Source organism: Schistocerca gregaria, chromosome 8 (assembly GCF_023897955.1).
Source record: "Schistocerca gregaria isolate iqSchGreg1 chromosome 8, iqSchGreg1.2, whole genome shotgun sequence".
NCBI lineage: Eukaryota > Metazoa > Arthropoda > Insecta > Orthoptera > Acrididae > Schistocerca > Schistocerca gregaria.
Window position 1 is genome coordinate 145017527 of NC_064927.1, and position 26467 is coordinate 145043993.

The 26467-nt window shown below is 36.6% G+C and overlaps 1 protein-coding gene across 1 annotated transcript; it reads left to right on the forward strand.

The window, feature by feature from the left end:
* The first annotated feature begins 36 nt into the window (after positions 1 to 36).
* LOC126284173 (all trans-polyprenyl-diphosphate synthase PDSS2) lies at positions 37 to 25588 on the forward strand. The gene is made up of 6 exons (XM_049982909.1): positions 37 to 375; positions 445 to 573; positions 822 to 1023; positions 16683 to 16949; positions 23006 to 23164; positions 25195 to 25588. The coding sequence occupies exons 1-6, from the start codon at positions 41 to 43 to the stop codon at positions 25348 to 25350; spliced, it is 1248 nt and encodes a 415-aa protein (XP_049838866.1). The 5' UTR covers positions 37 to 40; the 3' UTR covers positions 25351 to 25588.
* The last annotated feature ends 879 nt before the right edge of the window (positions 25589 to 26467 follow it).

The following is a 26467-nucleotide window of genomic DNA, read 5'->3' on the forward strand; positions in this document are numbered from 1 at the left end:
CCGTTGACAGCAAGCACAGAGACGAATCGCTGTGTCTAAAATGTTTGTGCAGTCGATTAAATGTGGATTGTTTCGGAAATGTGGAGTACTCTTGACGCACAAGAATGGAACAGCTGATCAGCTAGCGCCCGTTGTTCTACAACGACTTCTGTTCGATAAAACATATCATGTAAGCAGTGGACGACTTGGTGCAGTTAAACTGACACACAATCAGAAACCAGACTGGAACAAAGCTGTCTCCGAAGCAGAAAAAATAGTTGGATACCCTACCTCATTTCTCAGTTTACGGTGGCTTTTAAGCGACGAAATTGCTAACGTTGCTCTCCACCTCAGGAAATTAGTGGGTTCAAACCACCCTCTGCTGAAAACTGCTAAGTGAGTTATCATTAAATGTGTATGATTGTCTATTGTAGTACGAAGATAACCAAATTGCATTGTTTACAGGGGTTTGTTATACAATGGTCGCAATAACATGCAAGCCTGGGGACTAATTGTACTGCTAATTTCCAAAGCTGCAGGGCATTTGAATGTGGAAGAAATGGAGGAAGATAAAGCAGCAGGAGTTCTACACAGGTAGAGTCTGTATTTCCTATAGATGATTTTATCTAAATGTCACCAATGCTAAGCAAATGTCATAAACTGGCTCGCTTGTGTTTGGCAAAGTAGCTACCCATATCTTTAGCTGTCACTGTATTTACTAACAACACTTGGATACATGTTATGCAATATATATTCCTTTATGTGTATTCAGCTGCGTAGATGGGATTTGTTGAACAGCTTTATTTTACGCTGCCTGAGAATGATAAATGATACTCTTACAGTCAGCGAGCCTTAGCAGAAGTTACAGAAATGATCCGCACAAGTCACCTGGTCCATAAAGGCATGGTTAATATATATCCTGGCCTTTACCCTGAAGCTGCTGATCTGGGTGATATGACTTTTGGCAACAAGATTGCTTTGCTAAGTGGTGATTACTTGCTGGCTAACTCTTGTATGGAGCTGGCATCTCTGCGCAATCAAGATGTAAGTGTAGCATGAAGTAAAAGAACCTTGCATGACTACAGTGGTGTGCTCAACAAAAGGGATAGGGAAAATAATGAATTATGTGCTTTTTACCTAAGTTCTTCTTAATGTTTGGCTAACTCTTTCTCGTAGGAGATTCAGTAATGAAATGTCATTTCTTATTGTTAGAGAGAGATGACTGCTTTTCTGCCAGGATGGATGTCTGCATGAATTTGTTGAATGATTCTACTGCAGCCATAGATGAAATTCACGTCATTTTAAGACCACTGTATATTATGTTAATCTTAAACCATGGTTTAGCAAAATATGGCCAAAAAATGAAGAAAATAAGAACACAACCTAGGACTTTTTTCGTTTATTGACACTCCAGTGCAGAAAACAAACACACACTCTCTCTCTCTTTCCTGGAATTTGGAGTACAGAGTTTTTATTCATCACACACTTCTCATATTTCCTGTAATTCTTTGGTAAACCTCATATTTAGCTCATTATAGCACTACATGACTGATCATAGTGAGACAATACTGTGGCTTTGTTGATGGATGCCTTTCAGTTTTTGGTTCTCAAAGTGAGTCTTGTGCCCCTCCCTCTCCCTCACCCCCTCCCCATCCCAACCCCCTCATGGGTAATTCTGTAGACGCCTATGCTTAAGGATACACTAATTTTTCTTCTATCTTGGAAACCTATTTTTCTCTGCAACAACAGAACACCAATATCAGGAATATTCAGTATCACTTCAGGCGGGGGGTTTACCTTTTTTTCCCTCCAATTTCCTGCCCCGAGATACAGGCCTCCAAAGATGGCACTGCAAACACAATTTTAAAGATGTGAATATTGGAAAAAATTTCTGTAACAGTTATAGAGGTTTTTTTTTTATTTGAAAGATAATTGCTTTATGATTACAATGGTATCCTCTGTGTGTACACAACTTCAAAGTTATTTTACTGTCACATTTTGAATTTTTTTATAATATATAGAAAAGTTAGATTTTTATGTTGATTAGTAGCATGTAGTACTATTTGTCTGTAAAGGAGAGCTTTCACTTTTTAGTTTGACAGGTTTTATTTAAAAAAAAAATTAACTTTCAGGGGTAATGTATGTCTTCACTGAAGTTGTTTCTTACTAATTTATTTGTAAAAATGTTTAGCGTTATTGCAGTTATTTTTTATCACTTTCTTTGTTGCAGTTATTTCTTTTCACTTTCATTGTTGCACATATTTTTTATACGTTTTTGTACTTTCTTGTCAGTTTCTTTGTCGTGATTGTTCATTGCAGGTTTATGTATTGTAGTTGTTCAGTGCTAATTTGTTTACTGAAGAGGCTTCTAAGAAATCAGAGACCAGCCACTGAGTTCTGTGTTTTTGTGAGGAATTTGCCAATTGACACAGTTGCAGTGTGTTTCGTGAAACGGAATGTTTGAAATGTCTTCTGACAGTGATCACAAGAGAGTGAAGTGTCCTGACTATTTGCATACCCATAAAAGAGATATACAAGACATTGTCCAGGTTGGGAATTAGTGTTCTCATTTGAAGACTCGTGTTTCAAAGTGAACGTTTCCAGTGACGACTCTTCGAGTTCTAAATGTTTTGACAGAATATAACAACAATGATAATATCTGAATGATGCAGAATTTTCATCAATAGAGGAAGAATTAAATCCCCTGAATTATTCAACTTACAGAGGCAGGTGTTAGTGCTGTAGAGAAGCCATGGTCAGTGAAGTCGAGTTATAATCTCTATGCATCAAGAAAGTGCAGAGAAATTATTAAAGCTATGGATGAATACACTACAGCAAAACTGACCACACTCTTCAAAGTGGAAACTCCATCTTCAGAAGAAAATGAACCAAAGCACACTTGCACCTCTTGCCAGGAATTTTTCACAAATATCAATTCAGCTGTTGAATATTGTGCATCCTACAGTGAAAAAACATATTCAAAGAAAACAATTTTGAACCATGTTCCATCAGTATCAAAGTACGTGGTAGACAAATCAAGAAATATGAGGTCTGTAAAAGGAGTCTTTGGAAGACCAGGTCCCTATTATGGTCATCCTGTAGCAGTAGCTCAAGTTCAAATAGTGCAGTCATTTTATCTGGAAGATAAATGGGACTGTTCTCACCAGACTGCCAACAGAAAAGACACTATAACTGTAACAGCTGGAGGTCAAAAAGTTGTGAAAGTGAAGAGGTACATGACTCACAGTATTAAAGAAACTTTTGCAATTGATGAGAGCAACTATAAAACTCCATATATTGGAAGATCAAAATTTTATGCACTACAACCTAAGTGGATTGTTCCACACAAACCTAGAGATGTCTGTTTATGTATGTACTGTGCGAATTTTGACCTTTGTGTGGTAATTCTGAAGAAACTACTGGAGCATGTGACATATGACACATTGGTGAAGTCATGTGAAGTCATTAGTAGTCTGTGGCGTAAAGTGAGAGGTTTGTTATTTCAAGAATGTTGTGACTGCCCTGGAAAGGGAAGACTGTCTTTACAGATGCTTGGCCTGGAAGACGTAGCAGACATCTCTCTGCAGAAATTACATATGCGACATGGGAGGGAAATAGACTAATTAAGAAAACTGTTGCCTTGACAGTTTCATTGATGAGCATGGTAAATGGTTAGTGAAAGACTTGGTAAATGGTTAGTGAAAGCGGTAACACAACAGCATCGGAATAAATTGCAACAACACATTGCAGAAGTGAAAGGGTGTGTACAGTCTGAAGAACTATGTTTAGAGCTTCACTGTGGTTTTGCTGAGAACTGATCTGTAATTATCTCACAAGAAGTACAAGGGTATCATTAGAGTATTGACCAGGTTTCAACTTTTACAGGAGTGACATATTTTCAAAACAAGACAAAAGTGTTGCAGCTGTAAATGATGACACAGGACATGACTCAGCACACACTTTGCTAACAATGCACAATATTCTTCAACTGCAAACAGGGGCAGCAAAGCTCATCATCGGCCCTAGTCACCTTAAAAATTGTTACCAGCTATTTGAACTGAGGCTTGTGCCAACTGACTGGGTATACAATGCTATTGGTCATGGAAAGGGGCCTTGCGAGGGTGTAGGAGGCCAGCTGAAGGACCGTGCTACAAAACATAATCTCTCCATGCCAAATACAGGTGCAATTCAGAATGCTGAGGATTTCACAAGTCATGAAATCTTATACATCCACAGCCCTCATTCTTTTGTCCAAAGAGGAAATCGAAGAATTCCGTGAGCAGAAAAAAGAAGAATGGCCCAAACAAACAATTCCTGGGAAAGGAATTCAGAAGACTAATTTTTGGACTCAGTGTGATGGATGCACTCATAATGCACGCACATTAAAGAGCAAGAAAGAAGAAATTTCATTCATTTGGCCAACACCTCAGAAACAACAGGATATTATTCAGATTCACAACCTGAGAAGGATGGTGTTCATGTGTTTGAATATGACTGTGACCGATAGATTACAGGCACCAGTTATGAGTTAAACAAAACTGTCGTGAACGTTATGCTACCACATGGACCAGGTGTTGGATATAGGTTTCCAGCTGAAGGACAGCAACAGTGCCATCATTGCTGAATTCCTGTTCAAATGTTTTGAACATTGTTAAGTGCTCCAGTTCCTATTGGTTCAACAGGAAGACATCACTTTATACCAAAGGAAGATACTGAAGCAATGGAACCCATTTATAGTTCATTGACTGCCTGATTTCAGTACAAAACAGAGGGTGCAGAAGTTTTATAAATTGAAACCTTAAAGTCTTTCGACATCTCACATACATTTCGGAATCATTTAAAATGCTTGAATAATGAGTCTCTTACTCATCTTTCAAAACTAAAATTATGTTAAATAAGGCTAGGTTTTGATTTTTACGAGCCTGTTATGTGATAATAAAACAGGTTTATGTATGCCAAAAATTTCAATTGTTTATAAAAAATGTTCAATCAAAAAATGGAAGCTCTTCTTTTCAAGAAATGTAGAACTATATGGTACTAAACAACAGAAAAAAAATCAAAATTTGATGGATTGAGATTTTTGAATAAAAATCCATGAAATATAAAAAAAAGTTCAGAACTTTGACATGTAAGTACAAATAGAGGATATCTTTGCAAATGTAACACAGTTATCTTTCAAATAATAGAAATAAGCCAGCAAAATATCTAGAACAGTTCCAGAGATGCAGTATTTTAAAATATTTTTTCTAAAATTTGTATCTTCAAAATGGTATGCGCAGTGTCATCTTCGGAGGACTGTATCTTGGAGCAGAAAATATTTAGGAGAAAACAAAAAAATACATGTTCCTTACTTTGTCTTCATTTTAACATATGCTAAATTCAACAACATCCTAGCCTGCGTGAATTGATATGACTATGCTCTTAGCACTTAATTCTTGGATACCACAAATTTATATTGATCCTTCCTCTTCTGTGTGTTCACAGCTGTATGTCCTCTTAGTAATAATTTTTGCTTGAGTGATAACACATTCTTTTGTCAGTGAAATGCAACTACCTTCAGACAGCTGCAGAATGGTTATGCTTGTTTTCAACTTTAGCTACATAACAATTTTATATACCATTGCAATAAAGTACCAATTATGAAAATGATGCTGATTTGTATGTGTTGCATGTAGTTATTATTATTATTGTTACTACTACTACTACTACTACTACTACTACTACTATTTCTTTCCTGCCTCATCCTAACCTTATCCTGTCCTATTTTGTCAATGTTTTATGTGTATTATTTCTGTTGCTTCTGACACGTCTAATAATATTGTACTAAATGGCCTATTGACAAATAAATAAATAATAAATCTATTCAGGAAATGAGCGAGAGCTGTTCCTGGGCTTTATATTGCCTCTCCTATCAACCTTTGTGCCACTTCTGTAAACCTGTTACATGGTTTCTTTTATGTACTATGAGCTGGTTGCTGCCCTGGGAGGAGGTGGTAGGGCTTATCCCAGCAGCCGATGAACTACAAGCTGATTACAATATTTTACCCTCAGTATTCTCCACATAAGGGCCTCCCCATGTAGATTAAAACTGAGGAATTTATTTTATTTTCCACAGACCATTTAGTACAGTAGTATTGGGCATGACACATTCATTACAGAAATAATATATGCAAATATAAAACATTAATAAAGTGGGATAGGATAGGGCAGGAAGACAGCCATGGCCTAATCAAAGGAACCAACCCAGCATTCACTTTAGAAACTTGGAAAAACTATAGAAAACTCAAGTCAGGATGGCAGACAGGAAGTAAATCATGGACCTTCCAACTGCGAATCCAATAATTTAAGACTGGCATAGCCACCTCGCTCGGTACATTTGGAAAGGAACAGAGGTTGTTCATAGTTGCAGAGGGAGCATTAGGGAATGTTGGACCGAAATGAGCAAAAGGAATACAATAGAAGATGCATGGGTAGCTTCGAGAGATACAATGATACTGCTGTGGAGGATCACATGGGTAAGAAGACAAGACCTAGTAGATATACCTGGATAACATTGGAGAAATTGATCTTAAGTGACAAAAGAAAAACATATAAAAATGAAGCAGACAAGAGGGAATACACATGTCCAAAAAATGAGATTGTCACAAAGTGCAGAATAACTAAGCAGAAATGGTTAAAAGGCAAATTCAAGGCTGTAAAAGCAGTGCAACTAGGTCAAAGATAGATGCTGACTATAGGAAAATTGAGAGACCTTTGTAGAAAAAATAAGCAACTTTATGAATATCAAGAGCTCAGAAGGCATCCGAGTACTCAGCAAAAAAGGGGGATATACAAAGGATGTACATGAGGAAAATAAACTTGAGGACAATGTTATACAAAGAGAGGAGGAAGTAGGTGAAGATGAGATTGGAGATATGATACTGCAAGAGGAGTTTGACGGAGCACTGAAAGACCTATATTGTAACAAGGATCCTGGAATATATGATATTTCTTTAGAATTACAGAGACCCTTGAGAGAGCCAATCATGACAAAATTATATGCCTGGAGTACAAAATATAAGAGAAAGGTGAATTACCATCAGACTTAAGGAAGTATGTAATGATTTCAATTTCAAAGAAGGTGTTGACATGTGAGAATACTGCCACATCGTCAACATCATGGTTGCAAAATGTTGATAGAAATTATTTACAGAAGAATGGAAAATTTGGCAGAAGGCAACCTTAGGGAAGTCAGTAGTTTGGGTTCTGGAGAAACGTAGGGTTTGACGAGGCAATATTGACCCTACCATTTATCCTAGAAGATAGGCTGCAGAAAGAGAAAGCTATCTTTATAGGATTTGTAAACTTAGAGAAAGCTATTGACAATGCTGTCTGGAATAGAACAGAAATTCTGAAGATAGCAGCAATAAAATGTAGGCAGTAAGTGGTTATGTTTAACTTATACTGAAACCAGACAGTGGTTAGAAGATTCAAAGGACATGAAAGGGAAGCCATCAAACAGTGGAGGAAACCAAGGAGAAATTCAGAAAAAGAATCAGGCAGTAGAAATAAAAATGCTATGGTTTGCCAATGACATTATAATTGTGTCAGAGATGGCAAAGGATTAGGAAGAAGAGCTTAACAGAATAGATAGTGTCTCGAAAAGGAATTGTAAGATGAACATCAATAAAAGCAAAACAAGGGCGAGGGAATTTAGTCAAATTATATTAGATGATGCTGAAGTAATTAGACTAGGAAACAAGACAGTAAAAGTGGTAGAAAAGTTTTGCTATTTGGGCAGTAAAATAACTGATACTGGCCGAAGTAGAGAGGGTATAAAATGCAGGCTGGCAATGGCGAGAAAAGCATTTCTGAAAAAGATAAATTTGTTGACATAGAATATCAGTTTACATGTTAGGAAGTCGTAAATTATTTATCTGGACTGTTGCCTTGTAATGAGGTAAAATGTGGACAATATGAAGTTCAGACAAGACGAAGAATAAAAGCTTTTGAAATGCAGCATTCAGACGAATCCTGAAGATAACAATTGTGTAGCTATCGAGGAGCAGAGGATAGACTAAACGAGAGAGTTGCATCGGACTTATGGCCACGACAACAAAATGAAATGTATGCACCTGACATTGATCATGGCTGCACTATAATAAAAATATTCTCTTATCTCTTTGTTCAAGCAAGTCATTTTATCTAATAACTATTTAATTGCATGACATTCTTTTTGAACCTAGCATTCTTACACATTATATTCTATATAATGCACATTTATACAAGGAAACCAATTCATTAAATGTGGAAATTTAAAAGTGTTTACATGTAGTAATTCGGATGAGGTAAATATTGGTGTGGTTTTGTTTCATAAATAATGCTATTAATTCAAATTAAAAAAAAGGGAAATGGATAGGTTGAAGTTAGATATAGTGGGGAATTAGTGACATTTGGTCACAGGAGGCCTAGATGGGCACAGGGTTATAAATACAAACTCAGAGATCTAATAATGAACGATAAGCTACTATGAGTAGCATAGTGAATGCATTATCATGGGCCAAAATAGACACAAAATCAACACCCACCATAGTGCTACAAGTTTATATGCCAACTAGATTCACAGATAATGAAGAGATTGAAAGAAAGTGTGATAAGATAAAAGAAATTATTTCAGATAGTGAAGGCAGAGGAAAATTTAATTGTGATGGCTGACTGGAATTCAGTAGTAAGAAGAGGAAGAGAAGGAAAAATAGGATGATATGGACTGGGGGAAAGGAATGAAAGAGGAAGACACTTGATAGAATTTTGCACATATCGTCATTTAATCACCACTAAGAAGGTCATATACATGGAAAACACCAGGAGACACTGGTAGGTTCCAGATTGATTATAAACTTTAAGACATAGATTTCGGAACCAAGTTTAAACTGTAAGTCATTTCCAGGGGCAGATGTGGACTAGACCATAATTTATTGACTATGAACTGTTGATTAAAACTGAAAAATTTCCAAAAAGTAGAAAATGAAGCAGATGGGACCTACATAGGTTGAAAGAACCAAAGGTTGTTGAGATTCCAAAAAGAGCAGTAGGGAACAATTGAGTGAAAAAGGGCAAAGGAATATGGCAGAAAATGAATGGGTAGCCTGGAGAGATAAAATAGTGAAAGCAGCAGCAGAGGATCAAATAGGTAAAAGGACAAGGCCAGGTAGAAATCCTCAGATATCACAGGAGAGATTGAATTTAATTGATGGAAGGAGAAAATATGGGTGAAACAATAAGAATGTCTAAAAACTGAGATTGACAGAAAGGACAATATGGCAATGCAAGAATGGTTATTGAACAATTGTAAGTCTATGGAATTTGTATAACTAGGAGGAAGATATGAGGGTTGCCCAGAAAGTAAAGAAAATTTGTGTACAACACTTGGTGCTGATTCCGAAACACCATGATTGTAAGCATGCCAGTGACATGCATCGCCCCCTCCCCCCCATCTCAGTGTAAGCTGAGGTTTGTTGCTAAACGGTCATGCCTCTTTGTCATGTAACTTTTTGAAATGGTGGGACCCATCAGAAGTCCTGCCAAATGCAAAGTGTACAATGTGATTCAGTTTCTGAATGCACAAAAGGTCGGAAATTTATAGGTGAATAAAGAATGTTTATGGTGACAGTGCAACAAACGAGTATTCAGAGAGGAAATTGTGCACTATGTTTAACCAAGGAAGAACTTGTGTGCATGACAAAGATCATTATTATAGACTTGAAGGCAAAAGTTGAAGACAAAATTCAGGAAAACTCCAATTTTCAATTTATGCACGTTACACGACTCTTTTCCTCAAATTTCATGATCAGTCCTATATGAAATAGCGATAGAGTATCTTGGCTACAAAAAATGCGCACTCAGTGGGTACCTTATAATTTTACAGATGTCCAAAAGATGAAATGGATGGGGGCACTCCATGAATTTTTACCTGAATACAACAGAAGAGAACAAATGTCAGTCTATGGAGTGGCATCACTCAAACTCTCCCACAAAACCTTGAAAAAAATAAAATTAAATAAAATCTCAACATCAGAAAAGGGATGACAGCTTTTTGGGGTTTAAAGGGTTTGATCCATGTGGAATTCATGCCAAGAGGAGAAACGATCAGTTCAGAGGCCTATTGTGAAACACACTGATGATTTCTGCATACCGTCCTAAAAGAGATGCAGATTGCTGTTGGCAAATGAGTTGCTGATTTATGGCAATATGCAGCCTCATGCATCAGCACAAATAGCTCAAAAGTGAAGAAATTTTTGGTCACCTCCCTTACAGCCCTGACTTTGCTCAAGTGATTTTCACTTGCTACTGAAACTAAAGAAATTTTTTGGTGTAAGACAGTTTCCAAATGATGCAGACCTCAAACAAGCAGTCACATCCTGGCTCAAATCTTTGGGTAGAGGAGTACAATACGGGAATCGAAAATTGTTCCCATGTTATAATAAGTGCCTTGATAGTTATGGTGACTTCACTGAAAAACATATTAGGTTACTGTAACTTTGTAAATAAAGTTGTGTGTTAATATCTTTCATTTTCATTTAGTTAGACCAAAATGTTTTTTTTTTTTTTTTTTACTTTCTGGACAGCCCACATACATATCACCTATGGCAAAATTAAAGAGGCTTGTGGAGACAAGAGGACCAGCTGTATGAATATCAAGAGCTTAGATGGAAAACCAGTCCTAAGCAAAGAAGGGAAAGTTGAAAAGTGAAAAGACTGTATAGATGAACTGTACAAGAAAAATTATCTTTAAGGCAATATTACAGAAAGAGAAGAGGATGTAGATGAAGCTGAGATGGGACGTATGATACTGCAAGAATAATTTGACAGAGAACTGAAAGACCTAATTGTAACAAGGCCTGTGGAATAGATTATATTCTTTCAGAATTAGTGATATCCTTGGGAGAGTCAGCCATGACAGTTATTCCATCTGGTGTGCAAGATATATGAGGCAGGCAAAATACCTGCAGACATGCAGCAAGAATGTAATAATTTCAATCCTAAAGAAGTCAGGGACTGAGAGATATGAATTCTAACAAACCATCAGTTTAGCTGATCATGGTTGCAAAATATTGACACAAATTATTTATAAAAGAGTGGAAAAACTAATAGAAGCCTACCTCGGGGAAGATCTGTTTGGGTCCCAGACAAATGTTGGAACATGTGAGATGATACTGACTTTATGTCCTAACTTAGAAGATAGTTTAAAGAAAGGCAAACCTACATTTATAGCTTGTGTAGACCTTGCTAAAATATTTTTATATAGTGACTGGAATACACTCTTTGAAATTCTGAAGATATTGAAAGGTTATACAGATTAGCTGATTTAATTGTAGGTCGTCTAAAGGGGGCCACTAGCACTCAAGGCAAAACCCCTGTGACCCGAAAGGGCATAGGGGCACCTTTTTTAGGTTGAACAAGATGTCCAGACAGGCAGCTCTTAAGGTAAAAAAATAAATGGTTCGAATAAAGGTAGAGGAAAGAGTTGTGTTAATATATTTCACCAAAATATCAGGGGATTAAGGAACAAAATAGACGAACTAATAATTTGTTTTGAGAATATTAAAAATACAACAGAAATTGATGTACTGTGCCTGTCTGAACATCATGTAACTACACAAATAGAAAATGTAAATATTAATGGGTATAAACTAGCAACTTATTTTTGTAGAGACAATATGGAGAAAGGAGGAGCTGCCATTTATGTTAAGGGGGAACATGGTTTTAAAAACATAGAAACCGTAAAATTCTGTGTAGAACAGCACATTGAAGTATGCGCTTGTGAGCTTGAATTAGACAGTAGTAAATTCATAATTGTGACTGTGTATAGGTCCCCACTTGGAAATTTTCAAATGTTGCTTAAAAACCTAGATCTCTTGCTGCGTTATCTGTCAGAAAAAGGAAAACACATTATCATTTGTGGAGATTTTAATGTAGATTTTCTTAAACACTCAAGCAAGAAGAACGACCTTGAACTATTACTTTGCTCTTACAATCTGACATCAGTCATTGATTTTCCTACTCGTATTGTACAAGACAGTAGCACCCTGATAGATAAAATTTTCATAGACCAAGATAAATTAAAAGAAGTAAGCACCTATCCTATTAAGAACGGGCTTTCTGATCACGATGCACAGCTACTTTCAATTCATGACTTTGCTCCATACAGTAATGTGAAAAAAACAAACAAAATAATACGCCCAATTAACCATATAACAATTCAACAATTTAAGGAAAGCTTGAAACGGGTAGACTGGGAGGATGTTTATCGGGAACCTGATGCAAATGTTAAATTTAACTTATTACATGATAAACTTGTGGGTATATTTGAAAGCAGTTTTCCTAAGAAATTAGTGAATCATAATTCAAATAAACTTGATAAAAAACCATGGCTGACTAAAGGGATTAAAATTTCTTGTAGCCGGAAATGGGAACTATACCAAGACACTAGAATAAGTCGAGATGAAGAAAAGCTCAACCATTATAAGAAATATTGTAATATACTAAGGAAAGTTATAAAAAAATCCAGAAGTATGTGTATCAAGTCTGAGATTAGCACCTCTGATGACAAAGTTAAAACAATATGGAATATCGTTAAAAGTGAAACAGGGCAACCAAGGTCACAGGACAACAGTATTACTGTTAAGCACAATGAAAAGCTTATAATTGAAAAATCACAGGTTGAAAATATTTTTAATAATCATTTTATAAATGTAGTGGAAAATATAGGCACTAGCTGCTCACCAGATAGGGCAGAACTCTATATGAAAGAGGCATTCCCGGTGCAAACAAATGAAATTGAAATCCTACCCACCTCACCGTCTGAAATTAAGAAAATAATAAATTCACTTAAGAATAAAAACTCACATGGAACTGGTGGTATCTCCAATAGAATACTAAAATCTTGTCCACACCTGATAAGTCGAGTTCTTAGCCACATATGTAATAGCTCATTGAATCAGGGAATATTTCCTGACAGATTGAAATATGCCATAGTTAAACCCTTGTATAAAAAAGGTGACAAGACAGACGTCAACAATTATCGTCCTATTTCACTTCTGACATCCTTCTCAAAAGTGTTTGAAAAAGTAATGTACTCAAGAGTAGCTTTACACATCAGTGGGAATAACGTTTTAACAAAATGTCAGTTCGGTTTTCAGAAAGGTGTTTCAACAGATAGTGCTATACATTGTTTCACTGATCAAATTTTAAATGCTCTGGATAGTAGAACATCACCAATTGGGATTTTCTGTGATCTCTCTAAGGCTTTTGATTGTGTGGATCATGAAATCCTCTTAGATAAGCTGAAGTACTATGGAATGAATGGTTCAGTACACAGATGGTTCACTTCATATTTAACTGGTAGAATGCAGAAGGTTGAAACAGTAAACCCACATAGTACACAAAGGGCATCAGATTATTCAGACTGGGGATGTATCAAGAATGGGGTACCACAGGGTTCTGTATTGGGCCCTTTATTGTTTTTAATATATGTTAATGACTTGCCTAATTATATTCATGAATATGCAAACTTGGTTCTCTTTGCAGATGACACAAGTATTGTAATCAAGCCTAAAAAGCAAGAATCAGCTGAGGAAAATGCAAATAATGTTTTTCAAAGAGTTATTAGTTGGTTTTCCGCAAATGGACTTTCATTGAACTTTGAGAAAACACTGTACATACAGTTCAGTACAGGGAAAGGCATAACACCGGAAATAAATATAGAGTGTGGGGGAAAATCTTTAGCTAAAGCAGATTGTTCAAAATTTCTGGGTGTCTGTATTGATCAGAATTTAAACTGGAAGACACACATTGACAATCTACTGAAACGATTGAGCTCAGCTACCTATGCTATTAGTGTCATTGCAAATTTTGGAGACAAGCATATCAGTAAGTTAGCTTACCATGCATATTTTCATTCGTTGCTTTCTTACGGAATCATCTTTTGGGGCAATTCATCACTAAGAAAGAACGTATTTATTGCACAAAAACGTGTTATCAGAATAATGTCTGGGGCTCATCCAAGATCATCTTGTAGACAATTATTTAAAGAATTAGGGATATTGCCAGTAGCTTCACAATATATATATAGCCTAATGAAATTTGTTGTTAGTAACCCAGATCACTTCAGAATTAATAGCACAGTCCACAGCTACAATACTAGGAGACAGGGTGACCTTCACTACCATTCATTGAATTTGACATTGGCACAAAAGGGGGTGAATTATACTGCCACAAAGATTTTTGGTCACTTGCCAAACAATATCAAAAATCTGACAGACAACCAATCGGCATTCAAAAGTAAGTTAAGGGAATTCCTGAATGACAACTCCTTCTACTCCATAGATGAATTTTTAGAAATAGGCTAAAGAAATACAGTAAGTATTAACAATTGTACCGTATATAAGACTAACAAAGATTATTTGGGATAAATGAATCTTTTGTACTTTGACACGTTCCACATCATTACGAAAGAATCGTGTTCATGATCCATGGAACAAGTAATATAACTAACTAACTAACTAAAATAATATCTGAGGAGGAATTGTCAATATTCATGGCTATGACTCGAACGATCATTAGAAGCAAAAGTCTTATAAACATGGGTTCTAAAATGCATATCGTATGAGCTATGAGCATGTGTTCAGTAGGAGAGCCGTGTTTCTCATTAATGACAATGAACAAATGCTCATAGCTTTTAAGGTAAGCATTTTAGAGCCCATCTTTACTGCACTTTATTGTTTTGAAAGATCATTCCTGCCATATACCTGAACATCCACCATTCCTTCTGGGACACCCTGTATACAACTTAAAAAAGAAACCAGACAGCAGTTATGAGAGCCAAAGGGTATAGAAGGGAAGCAGTGGTTGAGAAGGGTAAGAGACAGGGCTGCTCTCATCAGTACTTTGAGCAAATAGCAAAGGAAGCCAAAGAAGGATCTGAAGAAGGAATTAAAGTTCAGGGAGAAGAGATAAAAGAAATTGTATTTTCTGACGGCATTGTGCTTCTGTCAGAGACAAAGGTTTTGAAAGTGCAGTTGAACAGAATGGATATTGTCTTGAAAGAAGGATACAAGATGAACATTAAGAAAATCAAAACAAGGGCAGTGGAATGTAGTCGAATTAAATTAGGCAAAAATCAAACAATGGAAAATCCAAGATGGAATGGAACAATATTAGAGAAGGAAAGTTGCTACTCAGCAAAAAGCGGAGATGCTGAGTCGCGATAGGCACAACAAAAAGGTTCACACAATTATAACTTTCGGCCATTAAATCCTTTGTAAGCAACACACACACACACACACACGGAAACACAACTTGCACACACATCTGCAGCCTCAGATAACTGAAACCACACTTGAGTATGATCTTATGGAACGATGTGGCATTTGGTGTCTCTCAATGTCATGGTGCAACAGTCATTCTTGATACTCTTTGGGCTCTCGTGACTTGTAAGCAGCCATTAAAAAGATTCATTTCGGACCTTGCTAAATACCTGCGTAATACTGACTTTTCAGTCATTTTCTTGATAGAGCAACACCTGACTACACTATATTTTTTCCTTGCCCTTAGAGCTGGCCGGGAGGAGATTGGGAGGGGGGGGGGGGGAGGGGGGGGGGGTCGCAGGAGAGGTCCTCGCTTGCTCTTTGTATGTTCGCCCTTCCTTTAATCCACATCTTCTTAGATTTTTTTTACAGTAAAGCTGTTTCAAACAACACACTGCTTTGCTAACCATGGTCTTACTGTAGATGGTCTGCTCATGTTTTCCTCCAGCCTTTGAGCTGATTCACTCAGCTGATTATAGGAGCAGCTGTAGTTTAATTGGAATTCCAAAACAGTGGTGCTAAATCGAAGAGAGCATTGATATATTTCTGAACAATCCCTTTTGTACAGTCTGTATGAGAGTTCACAGCATCAGCAGTGACTGTTGTGCCATGGTATGTAGAGACTCTGAATATGGTGCAAGGTATTCTCACACAGCTCTGAATTACATTGAGCTAGATATTGTGTACAGTTATGTAATGCTAAACATATGTGAACCGCCATGTACCTAATTTGTGAAATAAAGGTCATCTCTGTCACATGTAGTATCTTTAACTTTGCACTAAAGTGGTGAAAACATTACATTGCTATTGACGTATCATGAATTCTACCATTTCAGATATATTCAAAGGAAGTCATAATTTATAGGTTATGCATTAGTTAATTACAATTATTGGATCTCCAGTGTTATGTTACATACCGAATTATGCATGAAATATTCTGTTTTATACCCTACTGCAATCGTAAATTTTATGTGGGTTCAGTAATCTAGAGTTAAGTAACACAACAGCAGTTTTACAATTTACACCAGTAAAATTTCCCCATTTTAATTAGTTTGCAACAGTTTTTCTACTTTTTTTATGTGTTCAATTACGGAATTAATAAGCTATGCAGTGATAAATCAGCCTTGCTGAATACAAACTCTTGGGTTGTTTTTGTAGTTGTTCAGTCATATCACTGAAGTGGCTTTGCTAATAGCCCTTTAATCATCATTTGTCTAAGCTGGAAAGCAACTCTAGTTTAAGCTGTCACTTTACTGGGATCACACATAATAGTCTGCTATGCTGCATCATTAAAAGTACTGGATTCTTGATGCACATATTACAGCAAAGTAATACAAATGATTCCTTTTATTCTGACAGCTGGTTGAGTTGATGAGCAGTGCTGTGAGAGATTTAGCTGAAGCTGAATTTGTGGGAAGGCGAGACAAGCAGAACAATCCATTACCTTGGCCTCCAGGTACTCCAGGTTATCGTGATGCTGAAGAAGACTGGACAATACGTAATGTGCTTTCTGCTGGTAGCTTGCTTGGCAAATCATGTCAAGGAACACTCAAACTTGCAGGACATGGACCGCAACTGCAGCAACAAGGGTACCTCTTTGGCAAACACCTTGCACTTGCTTGGCAGGTATGTTATAGAGAAAACTTCACAGATATCTGAAGGAGGTTATTTAAAACTTGTTAGGTAATAGTTTGAAATGTGTGTGACATAAGGATTTTCTGCAGATCCCTTGCCAAATGGTCACATTTCCTGTACTCCCAACCAGTACATCATCTTTCAGTTTCAACACAGGCATTCCGTACCTTAGGGGGATATGAAGAGCAAAGCTGATCACCCAGTGAATACAAAATGCTCCAGTGCAATGGCAGCTTCATAAGCTGGGCCATCTGGAACCCCTCACAGAAGACTAGCTTCACTGACTTACAGAATAGGTAATTGTCCTTACAACACATCCTTCAATCTTTCTGGCCTCAGTTTACACAAGTCTTTCCACATCCACCCAGTGCCTCCCATTTCACTCCATCAGTCTACACTCATGCATTTCTATCTATTGTCACACTCTTCATTCATATTCACTCTCTATCCTTCCCCATGAATTTTTGCCTTGAAAGTAAGACATTGTTGAAAAGCTTAATGATGATTTCAAGCTCCTCTCTATTGCTGTCAAACTGCTTTAATGCCACATCTGCAGTATGAGCAGAAAGCAAGTGCCTACTGGATATAACTAATATTTCCTAAAATAACTGCTCAAGATCAGCAGAATATTGCAGATTGTTTTTATAATGTGAATTCTACATAGGCACCAGTTTTTTTCTGCCAGTGTCTCCAAGTGTTTACAAATGTTCTTAACCGAGTTCAACAGGAACACTTGCAGTGCATTAGAGAGAAAGTGCTGAGTGTTTAGACTAATTGCAAAATGTAGCAGAACACCATCTTGCATAAATAAGAGATTCTTGATTTTGTCATTTGTGGACAAAATGGCCAAATGTGATTTTTCAGCATGGTCAGAGTTCATTGTGTTTGCAAAGAAGGAATGGCTAACTAGTTGTTTCGATATTATACAGCATGACATCATTATCTTGGTGTGATGTTGCATTTCTGCATCAGTTACATGTGGAGAATCTCTTATCCAGTAATGGAAAGTGTGGCAGTTTAAAAATCATCCCATAAGAAACACAGCTTAATCATTCCAGCTTATATTTAAAAACAAGTCGGGGAAGTGTATGAACCAACATACTACGATTTCTCTTTGCTCCGTCCGATGATCACAGATTCTGCACACAGTTCCTGGCAGTAATGTGGCTTCCACAAATTTATATTGTGTAGTGCATTAGGCCATTTTCATGGGCTGCCTGATGTGTTTAGTGTTCTGAGCTTTGGGTGAACGTTTCTCGCAATAGCCACATATTTTCCTCTGGTATGGGGTGACCACTTCTTCCTGTACAGTAGCAGGTGTCTACCACGGAGATCACACCTGTAAGGGACCGATGACCTTTGCAGTTTGGTCCCTTTAATCTTTAAACAAACAGACAAACACTCCTGTAATTTCCAAGCCTTTAGGGATGAGTGCTTGGAGGGGTTGAATCACAACAAATATACAGCTGCACTTTACAACATGGTATGTCAAGTGAGAGTATGTGTCTGGTGGAGTTTCCACAAGCTCCCTTTTGTTTGCTAATGAGGGCCAATAGCATAGTCAGTCTTCCCTAATCTGTGTGAAGTGGCTAGTTGGTAATATTCACAGTACATCCTGAATGTCCCAGTCACAATCTGCTAGACTTGCTTTTCAGCTAAAAAGGTTTCCAGTCCAGTTAGTTATTTTCTTGAATTGCTAACTAAACTGCAAGACACATGTTTACAGAAATACTGATTATTCCAAAAATCTACACTATTTTACTCATTGTCGTAGTGAGCAACATGTTCTTAAGAAGAGAGAATCTCCTAAAAGAGTGAAGAGCTTTGGGTCTGTCGTCACTCATTTCTGATTGTCAGTTGACACAACACCTGACAAAGTTTTCGAGGAAGGCCACACAAAAATAAAGAGAAGCTTGGAACGTCACTGGCAAATGGCAGTGGCTCTCTTTTCTAGGCATTGAGTCTAACTCAGGTTGAATGACAGATATGTCATTCCGCTCTGCTCGAACTTTATGCTAAAGTCATTTACAGCAATAGACATTTTTTTTATACATATAACATAACCATTACATTAGCAAATAAAACTGTTTGACCATGTCAGTTGTTACCTTACAATTCCAAGGTGCAGTCAAAAAATTCTTTTAATTTATAGAAGGGATTGGCAAGAAGCCACTTATTTAACGTTTTCCTAAATTCACACTCTGTAAGGTCTTTGTGGTAGCTTATTAAATAGTTTGTAGCCCACTAGCTCATAGCTATTGATTGACTTTGATAATCTATGGTATGACATATGTATGGACTTATTAGTTCTTGTGTTGTGACCATGAATATTATTTTTACATTTTACTTCATATAGATTCTTTTTTTTTACAGGTTAGCACTTGGTATATATACAGATCTGTAACAGTCGTTATTTTACATTCAGAGAATACGAGCTAACAATATGCTCTATGCTGAGAACATGCAATGACTCTTGATTGCTTTCTTCTGCAGAAGTAATATGTTTTGAACATGGCTTGAGTTTCCCCAGCGAATAAGTATATATGACAAAGTACTTTGAACAAGTGCAAAATAATATGTTTTAACATTTCATAAGACATCTTAATAAGTAAATTACTCTGAATAATTTAACACTAATGTATCTTATGTGTTGCTCCCAGGACAATTTGTCATCTAGGTGTACCCCCAAGAATTTTATATAACAAGGATCACTAAAAGGACTTTTGCCCTTTATAGTAAATACCATTTCTTGTGGTTTGTTCTCATTCAGGATAAACCCATTTGACATGAACCAGTATGACACTTGGGCGAGTGTTTTGTCAGCAGAATATTTTAACTTATTTAGATCATGGTTGTACTTTAGGAAGGTTGTGTCATCTGCAAATAGCACTATTTTGCAACTTATAAAGCTGGGTAGGTCTTTGATCAACACCAAAAACAAAAATGGTCCCAATACGGATCTTTGCGGAACTCCCACCTTAGTTTGTTTCTCGGTAGACGTTTCTGTGCCAGTACAACAACTTGCCTACGGTTTGGAAATGAGACGTTAGTATTTTTAGGCTGCTCTCCCTGGTCAAATGCTTTACTCAGGTCAGAGAATGTGGCATGAATAAATCCCTTCTCCTCAAACAATTTAAGAACATATTTAATAACAGTCTATTGCATCTATTGCTTTTTTTTTTTTCTAATTCGATATTGTGTTACATTAAATATTCCGAGTTTTTCAAAATGAGCAGGCAGCTTATGGTAAATGATGTATTCTACTATTTTGGTCACAACTGGAACTATTGATATTGGTCTGAAATTAGCGTGGTTGTCCTTGTCACCCTTTTCATACACAGGATCCACACTAGATAATTTCAGCTTCTCTGGTAAGTATCCCTCTGGTGAACATTTATTTATGCAATGAGTCAATGGATAAACAATGGAATCAATGACTTTTTTCAGCATATTGCGAGGCATCTCATAAATATCAACACTATCTGATGACTTAGTGTTCCTTACTATTACTGCAGGGCATCCCATAATGATTTTTTTCTAAGAGTTCTGATGGACTTGCATCAGGCTTACTGATGCCATTGCTAACTTCCTCGATAGATTTAACGAAATAATCATTAAACTCTTGTGGAGAGATATTGATTTTGACCTTATGTGATTCTTTGGCAACACTATTTATGAGATTCCAATTAGCTCTGCGTTTATTGCTAGAAGTCACAATTTACTAGGCATTGTGCCACTTTTTAGCTTCAAGAACTGCTTTTTTATAACCATTTCTCCATCTTACATACAGAGATTTTGCATTTTCAAACTCAGTATTATTGTATATATCTAACAGCATCATTACATGATCCTTCATATCAGACAGCGTTTCAGTGTACCAAGAATTTTTCTTTTTTGACACCTTCTTTTTGCAACCTCTGTCTGTTACTTTACATATCCTAATGGGAATACTATCATTAAATATTTGCAGAAATGTGATAAAGAAAAATTCAGAATTTATCTTGGCTGTCTCATTATTTGATTAATATAGATTACCATCATTTCTCTGGCAGAACCAATCTCTATCTGCAAGGGTTTTCCTGAACTTGTCAATTTTTCCATTGATGAATTCACAGAGATTGGTTCTGCCAGAAAAATGACCTGATAACATTCATTCTCCTCGGAACCACCACACGTGGATAAGTCTGGTGTGATGCTGTACACGGAAATGGGATTCGTCTGAAAAGATGATATGGTGCCATTCTTGTGCTCAGTTTTGTAATTGGGTACACCACTATTGTGTCCACCTCTCTATACTACTGCCACAATGACTGCTATGCTGAGAGTCTGTGGTGCTCTAAACATCATCACACTGTCCATGTGGATACCTGTATTTCTACAAATAAGCCCATTTTCTGATCCAATGCACATGACACGGATGTATGATCCTGCGTGGCCAAGCAAAAGTGTGTCTGTCCTTCCTGAAGCCGTTGATTCCATATTCTCATGAATCATGGGATCCTGATTAAAGCAAGCAGCAATATCACAGAATGATAAACTGCAGCCTCAATAGGCCATGCACATGAGGAATAACACATTCTCTGACAGACAACTAAATTTCAGCAGTAATTTCTGAATGAGAAACTAGCTGTATAATCTTCTTTTATATACAGAAGTAGATGGCATTATCCCTATGTAATTTGTGCAGTTAACACTAAAATGATAATCATCTGAATATCCAAGCATACTTGCACTTCAAGCCAATTTGATGTTTGCTGTATGCCGCTTTCATGAGTTGCTATTTTAATAGCCAGCAATGTAGGTGAGATGATGTGTGATCAACAGAAATAAGATTGAAAACAATATTGCCCTTATGGGCAATATCCTCGTACCTGTTAGCTTCAAAGGACATTGCCAAAAGATCAGCAACATTTTGAAGCTGCTTTATACACCTGTTGAATGATCAATACCTCAGCTGTGTGGTGAATGGTTAGCTCTAACCCTTGCACTATTTGAGGACCATTTTAACAAAGCTCAACAAATACCATTTACAGAACATTACTGGATAGGTACTTTTTAGTTGTACTCAATATCGTTGATTGAAAAAATTTCAAAAGTATAATTCTGGCCATCCATGTAGCTGTGAATTGATGAAGGAATAACTGAAGTTCATCACTGAGCTCCTTTATTGAGAGAAAAAAAATAATCTTAGAAATTACACATTTTTACAGAACTCAGTATATCCACAATTTCATCTGTGTTTCTCCTTCAGTGCTATGAATTCTTTCATATTTTTATTTGCATATTTCCAAAGTAGTGAGTGAATTTTAAAATGTACAAGCTCTTTTTACACAAAAATTTATAGTCTATATAATTTTTTGTATGACACTTTTCATTTGGAGTAGCCATTTCTGAGTTATAGGCATTGCAACTTGTGCATAATTCACTCGTCTGCCAAATAGGTAAAAATTACTGGTCTTTAAAGATAGATTGCTCTGTTGCCCAACAAGTGCTTAGCAAAGAATTGGTGTATCTTGTAGAATATTGTGCGATTGCCTGACAGTAAGCATGAGTTTAAAGGTTATTAAATTTAACTTTTAAATTTCATTTCTAAGTTTGAACCATGCAGTACAAAGGAAGGATTAGTTGGGATTTGTGGAATCTTAAAAAATGGACATTTCGAGTTTTGTGGTAACTAGCTATTATCAGGTTCCCTTTACAACTGCAGATATTCAGTTTTGTCATATTTTTGTTTACCCATTAAGCGATGCTCTTATTAAAGAACCAGAATCCGTTAAACACATTCTGGAAGAAAAGGTGTTTGTTGAGTTTCTTTAGAACGTTCCTCATTTGTATTCCACACAGGAATTTCCAGTCTCATATTGATACAAAATGATATTTAAATTTACATCACCTCATGAAATAATGTCTGCTTGGAATCTGGTGCAGCATTAATGTATTTAGCAGAATGTCACTAAAAGTTTCTTCTACTTGTGTGCAGTACATTGCAAACCAATACTGCAGAAGCAATTTGATGTAATTTATTCATATTCTTTTGTTTTATGCAGGCATGCCTTGATCTTGAACCTTTTGCATCACATTATACACCAGATTCGCCCTTTAACTTGACATCAGCACCTATATTGTTTCATTTAGAACATGATGCGACACTTTACAAGGAAATAGAGAAAGGGCATGAATCGGTGCTGAATGTCGATTACACCAAGGTAAGTCTGGAGAAAGAGAGAAAATTATTAGAGTATGACTGAATTACAAATGTACAGCGAAACATTCAACACATTAGAAGTACATATACTGGAAATGAGTGATGGACAATGATGTGACATACCATTCACCTTTGTTTCAATTTCTTGAGATTGTGCTCTGTAAATTCATGATTTGAACTTAAGTTTTCTGCTTACTGTAAAGATGACATGTTATGTTGCAGATAGGCACAACTAAAAGACACTTGAACATTAGATTTTGACCATTGCCTTCATCAGAAACAGAAAACATACATTCATTCACACAAGCAAGTGCATCTCATGTATACATGACCATCATCTCTCAGCCTCAACCTACTGTAACATACAGTTACCACACCCTCTGTCCTATCACCTCCTCCCCATTCTCATCTCCCACCCTGTTTGTATGCCATCCTCTGTCAGTGCGCCCACCAATCTTTCCTTCTCCTTTACTTTCTCATTTCCTGCTCCCCCATCCTCTCCACTCCACTTCCCTGCCCCACAGCCTGCCAAAGCTGCACCTGTTGGCAATCCAGTCCCTGACCAGTTTTCTCTCCATTCACCTGTACATTCCCCTTTCCTGCCTCTGCCTCTTCCAGATTGTTGCTTCCATTCTATGTGACAGTTGCATTCTGGTCTGAGCTGCTGAAGATGGCAGTCATGTGTGTATGAAGTATGCTTGCTTGTGTGAATGAACATATGGTTTCTTTTTCTGAAGAAGGCTGTGGTTGAAAGCTAATGTGTAAGTGTCTTTTAGTGGTGCTTGTCTGCAACAGAACATATCTTCATGGTAAGTAGCAATCTATGTTTTCCTTACGTTGTTGATACTCTAACCTATAATTTCCATTGTTTATACTTAAATTTTGTGTTCTTAAAATGACCTGATCCCAGCTGGTACGGCTAATATATATATCTAGCTGCCTTTTGTAAACTCATGTTTGCAGTTGAGGGAAACAAGGTTTCCCAACAACCTGATACAGAGATGGAGTATTATATTTGAAAAAAAGGTAAGGTTAGTACCCTCTACAATGTTTTTTCCTCATTGCAATTAATTTTATCATAAATGAAAAATAAACATTCATATTTTTCATTGAAAAAGTTACGCAATCACAACTTTCATGCTATCTTTTAAAGTAGACATTCTGAGAAGAGCCATTACAAAAGGGGAAGATAATTTAAAAAAAGTTTTGTCTAATGAACCATATTGATACTAGATGATTACGGAGTAACCAGATACATGAAAATATGCAGAGGACCTCAGACTTTCCCAAATACTGTTAGAAATTCTGCAGTCAGGAAAATAATCCAGGTGTCAATATTGAAACACGGGTTCAAGTCCCAGTTCAGCACAAGTTTCTTTGTGTTTCTAGTAAATGGTACACCTGTTGTATAATTGTATGTGCAAATTTTATGTTTTTAATATGACTGCAAATAGGCAGCAGTATCTGATCCTTCATACACATCTGAAGGACATTTGAATCAAACAACACAGGTACAAAGAAGTACAGACACTGCAATAACTGTATTTGATGCCAAAGCAAATGCAAACTGATGAGCAAAACATTGTTTCTCCCTATTCGGGAATCATATAATATACAAGCAGTATGGAACGGGACAACAGGATATAAGGGAGTCTGGATCAGTCCTGGTGGCATGCTCAGATATGCTGAATTGGTTATGGCAACTGCTCGCGATAAATCGGAAATCCAGGTTTCAGTCCCGAATTGGCACAAATTTTCATGTGTTTCTAGTAAAAAGGTACAGCTGATGTATACTCATATTCACAAATTGCAAATACATTTCATGCACCACTCAACTAAGTTCCTTATATTCCTGAATCATATATTGATAACCATCATTAAACCAAGCTTCACCTCTCTCCCTGTCATCCATCAGCTGAACATACTGCACTCTCCAAAACAAGCAGTTTATTATAAAGGCTCCACAAGTATTAATTCTTGGTCTTCCAAAGCTTTTTTTATTTAAATTTGTGTGTTTATTTTATCTTGCAGGTACACAGCATTGTCCAAAAAGGCCCTGGAATCAAACGTACAAAACAACTTCAAAAAAAGCACTCCCAGAAAGCAATGGAAGTTCTAAAAGTGTTTGATGAAAGTGATGCTCGTACTGCACTGTCAAACATTATAGTTGCTATGGGTGAACTGTAAGTGTATGTACTGTGGAAAAAAAGTAAATCAGTAGAAAAATCAGGATGGAGACTCCTGGAGGAGTACTTCTTCATGGAGCCTTGCAGTTTGTGATTTTTTTCAAATGTGTTAGGCACCCCTACATGTTTATGATCTATCCTCATGCAAATAAGGCAAAAAACCTGATATATGAAATATGTAAGACACAAATAATAATAGATGAGATTTTAACATCCATTATTTCAATTTAAAGTGAAAAGGTAACTGAAAACTGACAGTGTAAATTATGAAAATAATTCCTGTAATGGTAGTATGTCAGTCAGTTGTTGGTGGCTCACCTCCATTGTGAAAACTTGAAGATGAAAGTACTTAAATTCTGCAATACTAAGAGACTTACACATACAGTGCTCAATTAAGTGAGTCAGTATGAGAAACCTGTTTTACAGCAATAAAAAATTATATATATATATATATTTTTAAAAAAACAGTTGTTTCTTTAATATATATACTTTTTGTTTATACAGTTACCACCAAATTATCCATTTTTTTACTTTATTGGTCATAGTGAATTGATGGGACTAGCTGCACTTCAATGTAGTGTGTGTGTGTGTGTGTGTGTGTGTGTGTGTGTGTGTGTGTGTGTGTGTGTGTGTTCGAACTGCTCTGAAAGAGTCGTCATGAGTGTGCCCTTTCATGTCTACTAGTAGTTAAGTAAATGAGAAGAATAGGAATGAGAGGCAGAAATTTCAGTATTGCAACTGGATGGGTGTAGTGAAGATTTCCACTTCTGGCGATACTGACAACACTGTGTGATTGGAGTTAAGTATTACTTGCTTCACTGTTCTCACTAGAGAGAATACTAAGAACAGGGCTTCTGCATACTCATTTCTTTCCCACTGAACATCCTCTGCCCTCTGTGTATCTATGACCACATACACATTGATATGGCCCTGTACTTAAAAAGAACAGATGAAAATGCTGAAAGATCTAATTAACAGAAATATAAATTTTTTGGCTGCACCTCCAAAATCTAATGGATCACTATTGTTGTTATAAAACACCTCTATTTAGATAAGAAAAGTGTTCATTGTCACTTGTTCAACAATTACTTAAAAGTCACAAATTATTCTACTAATTC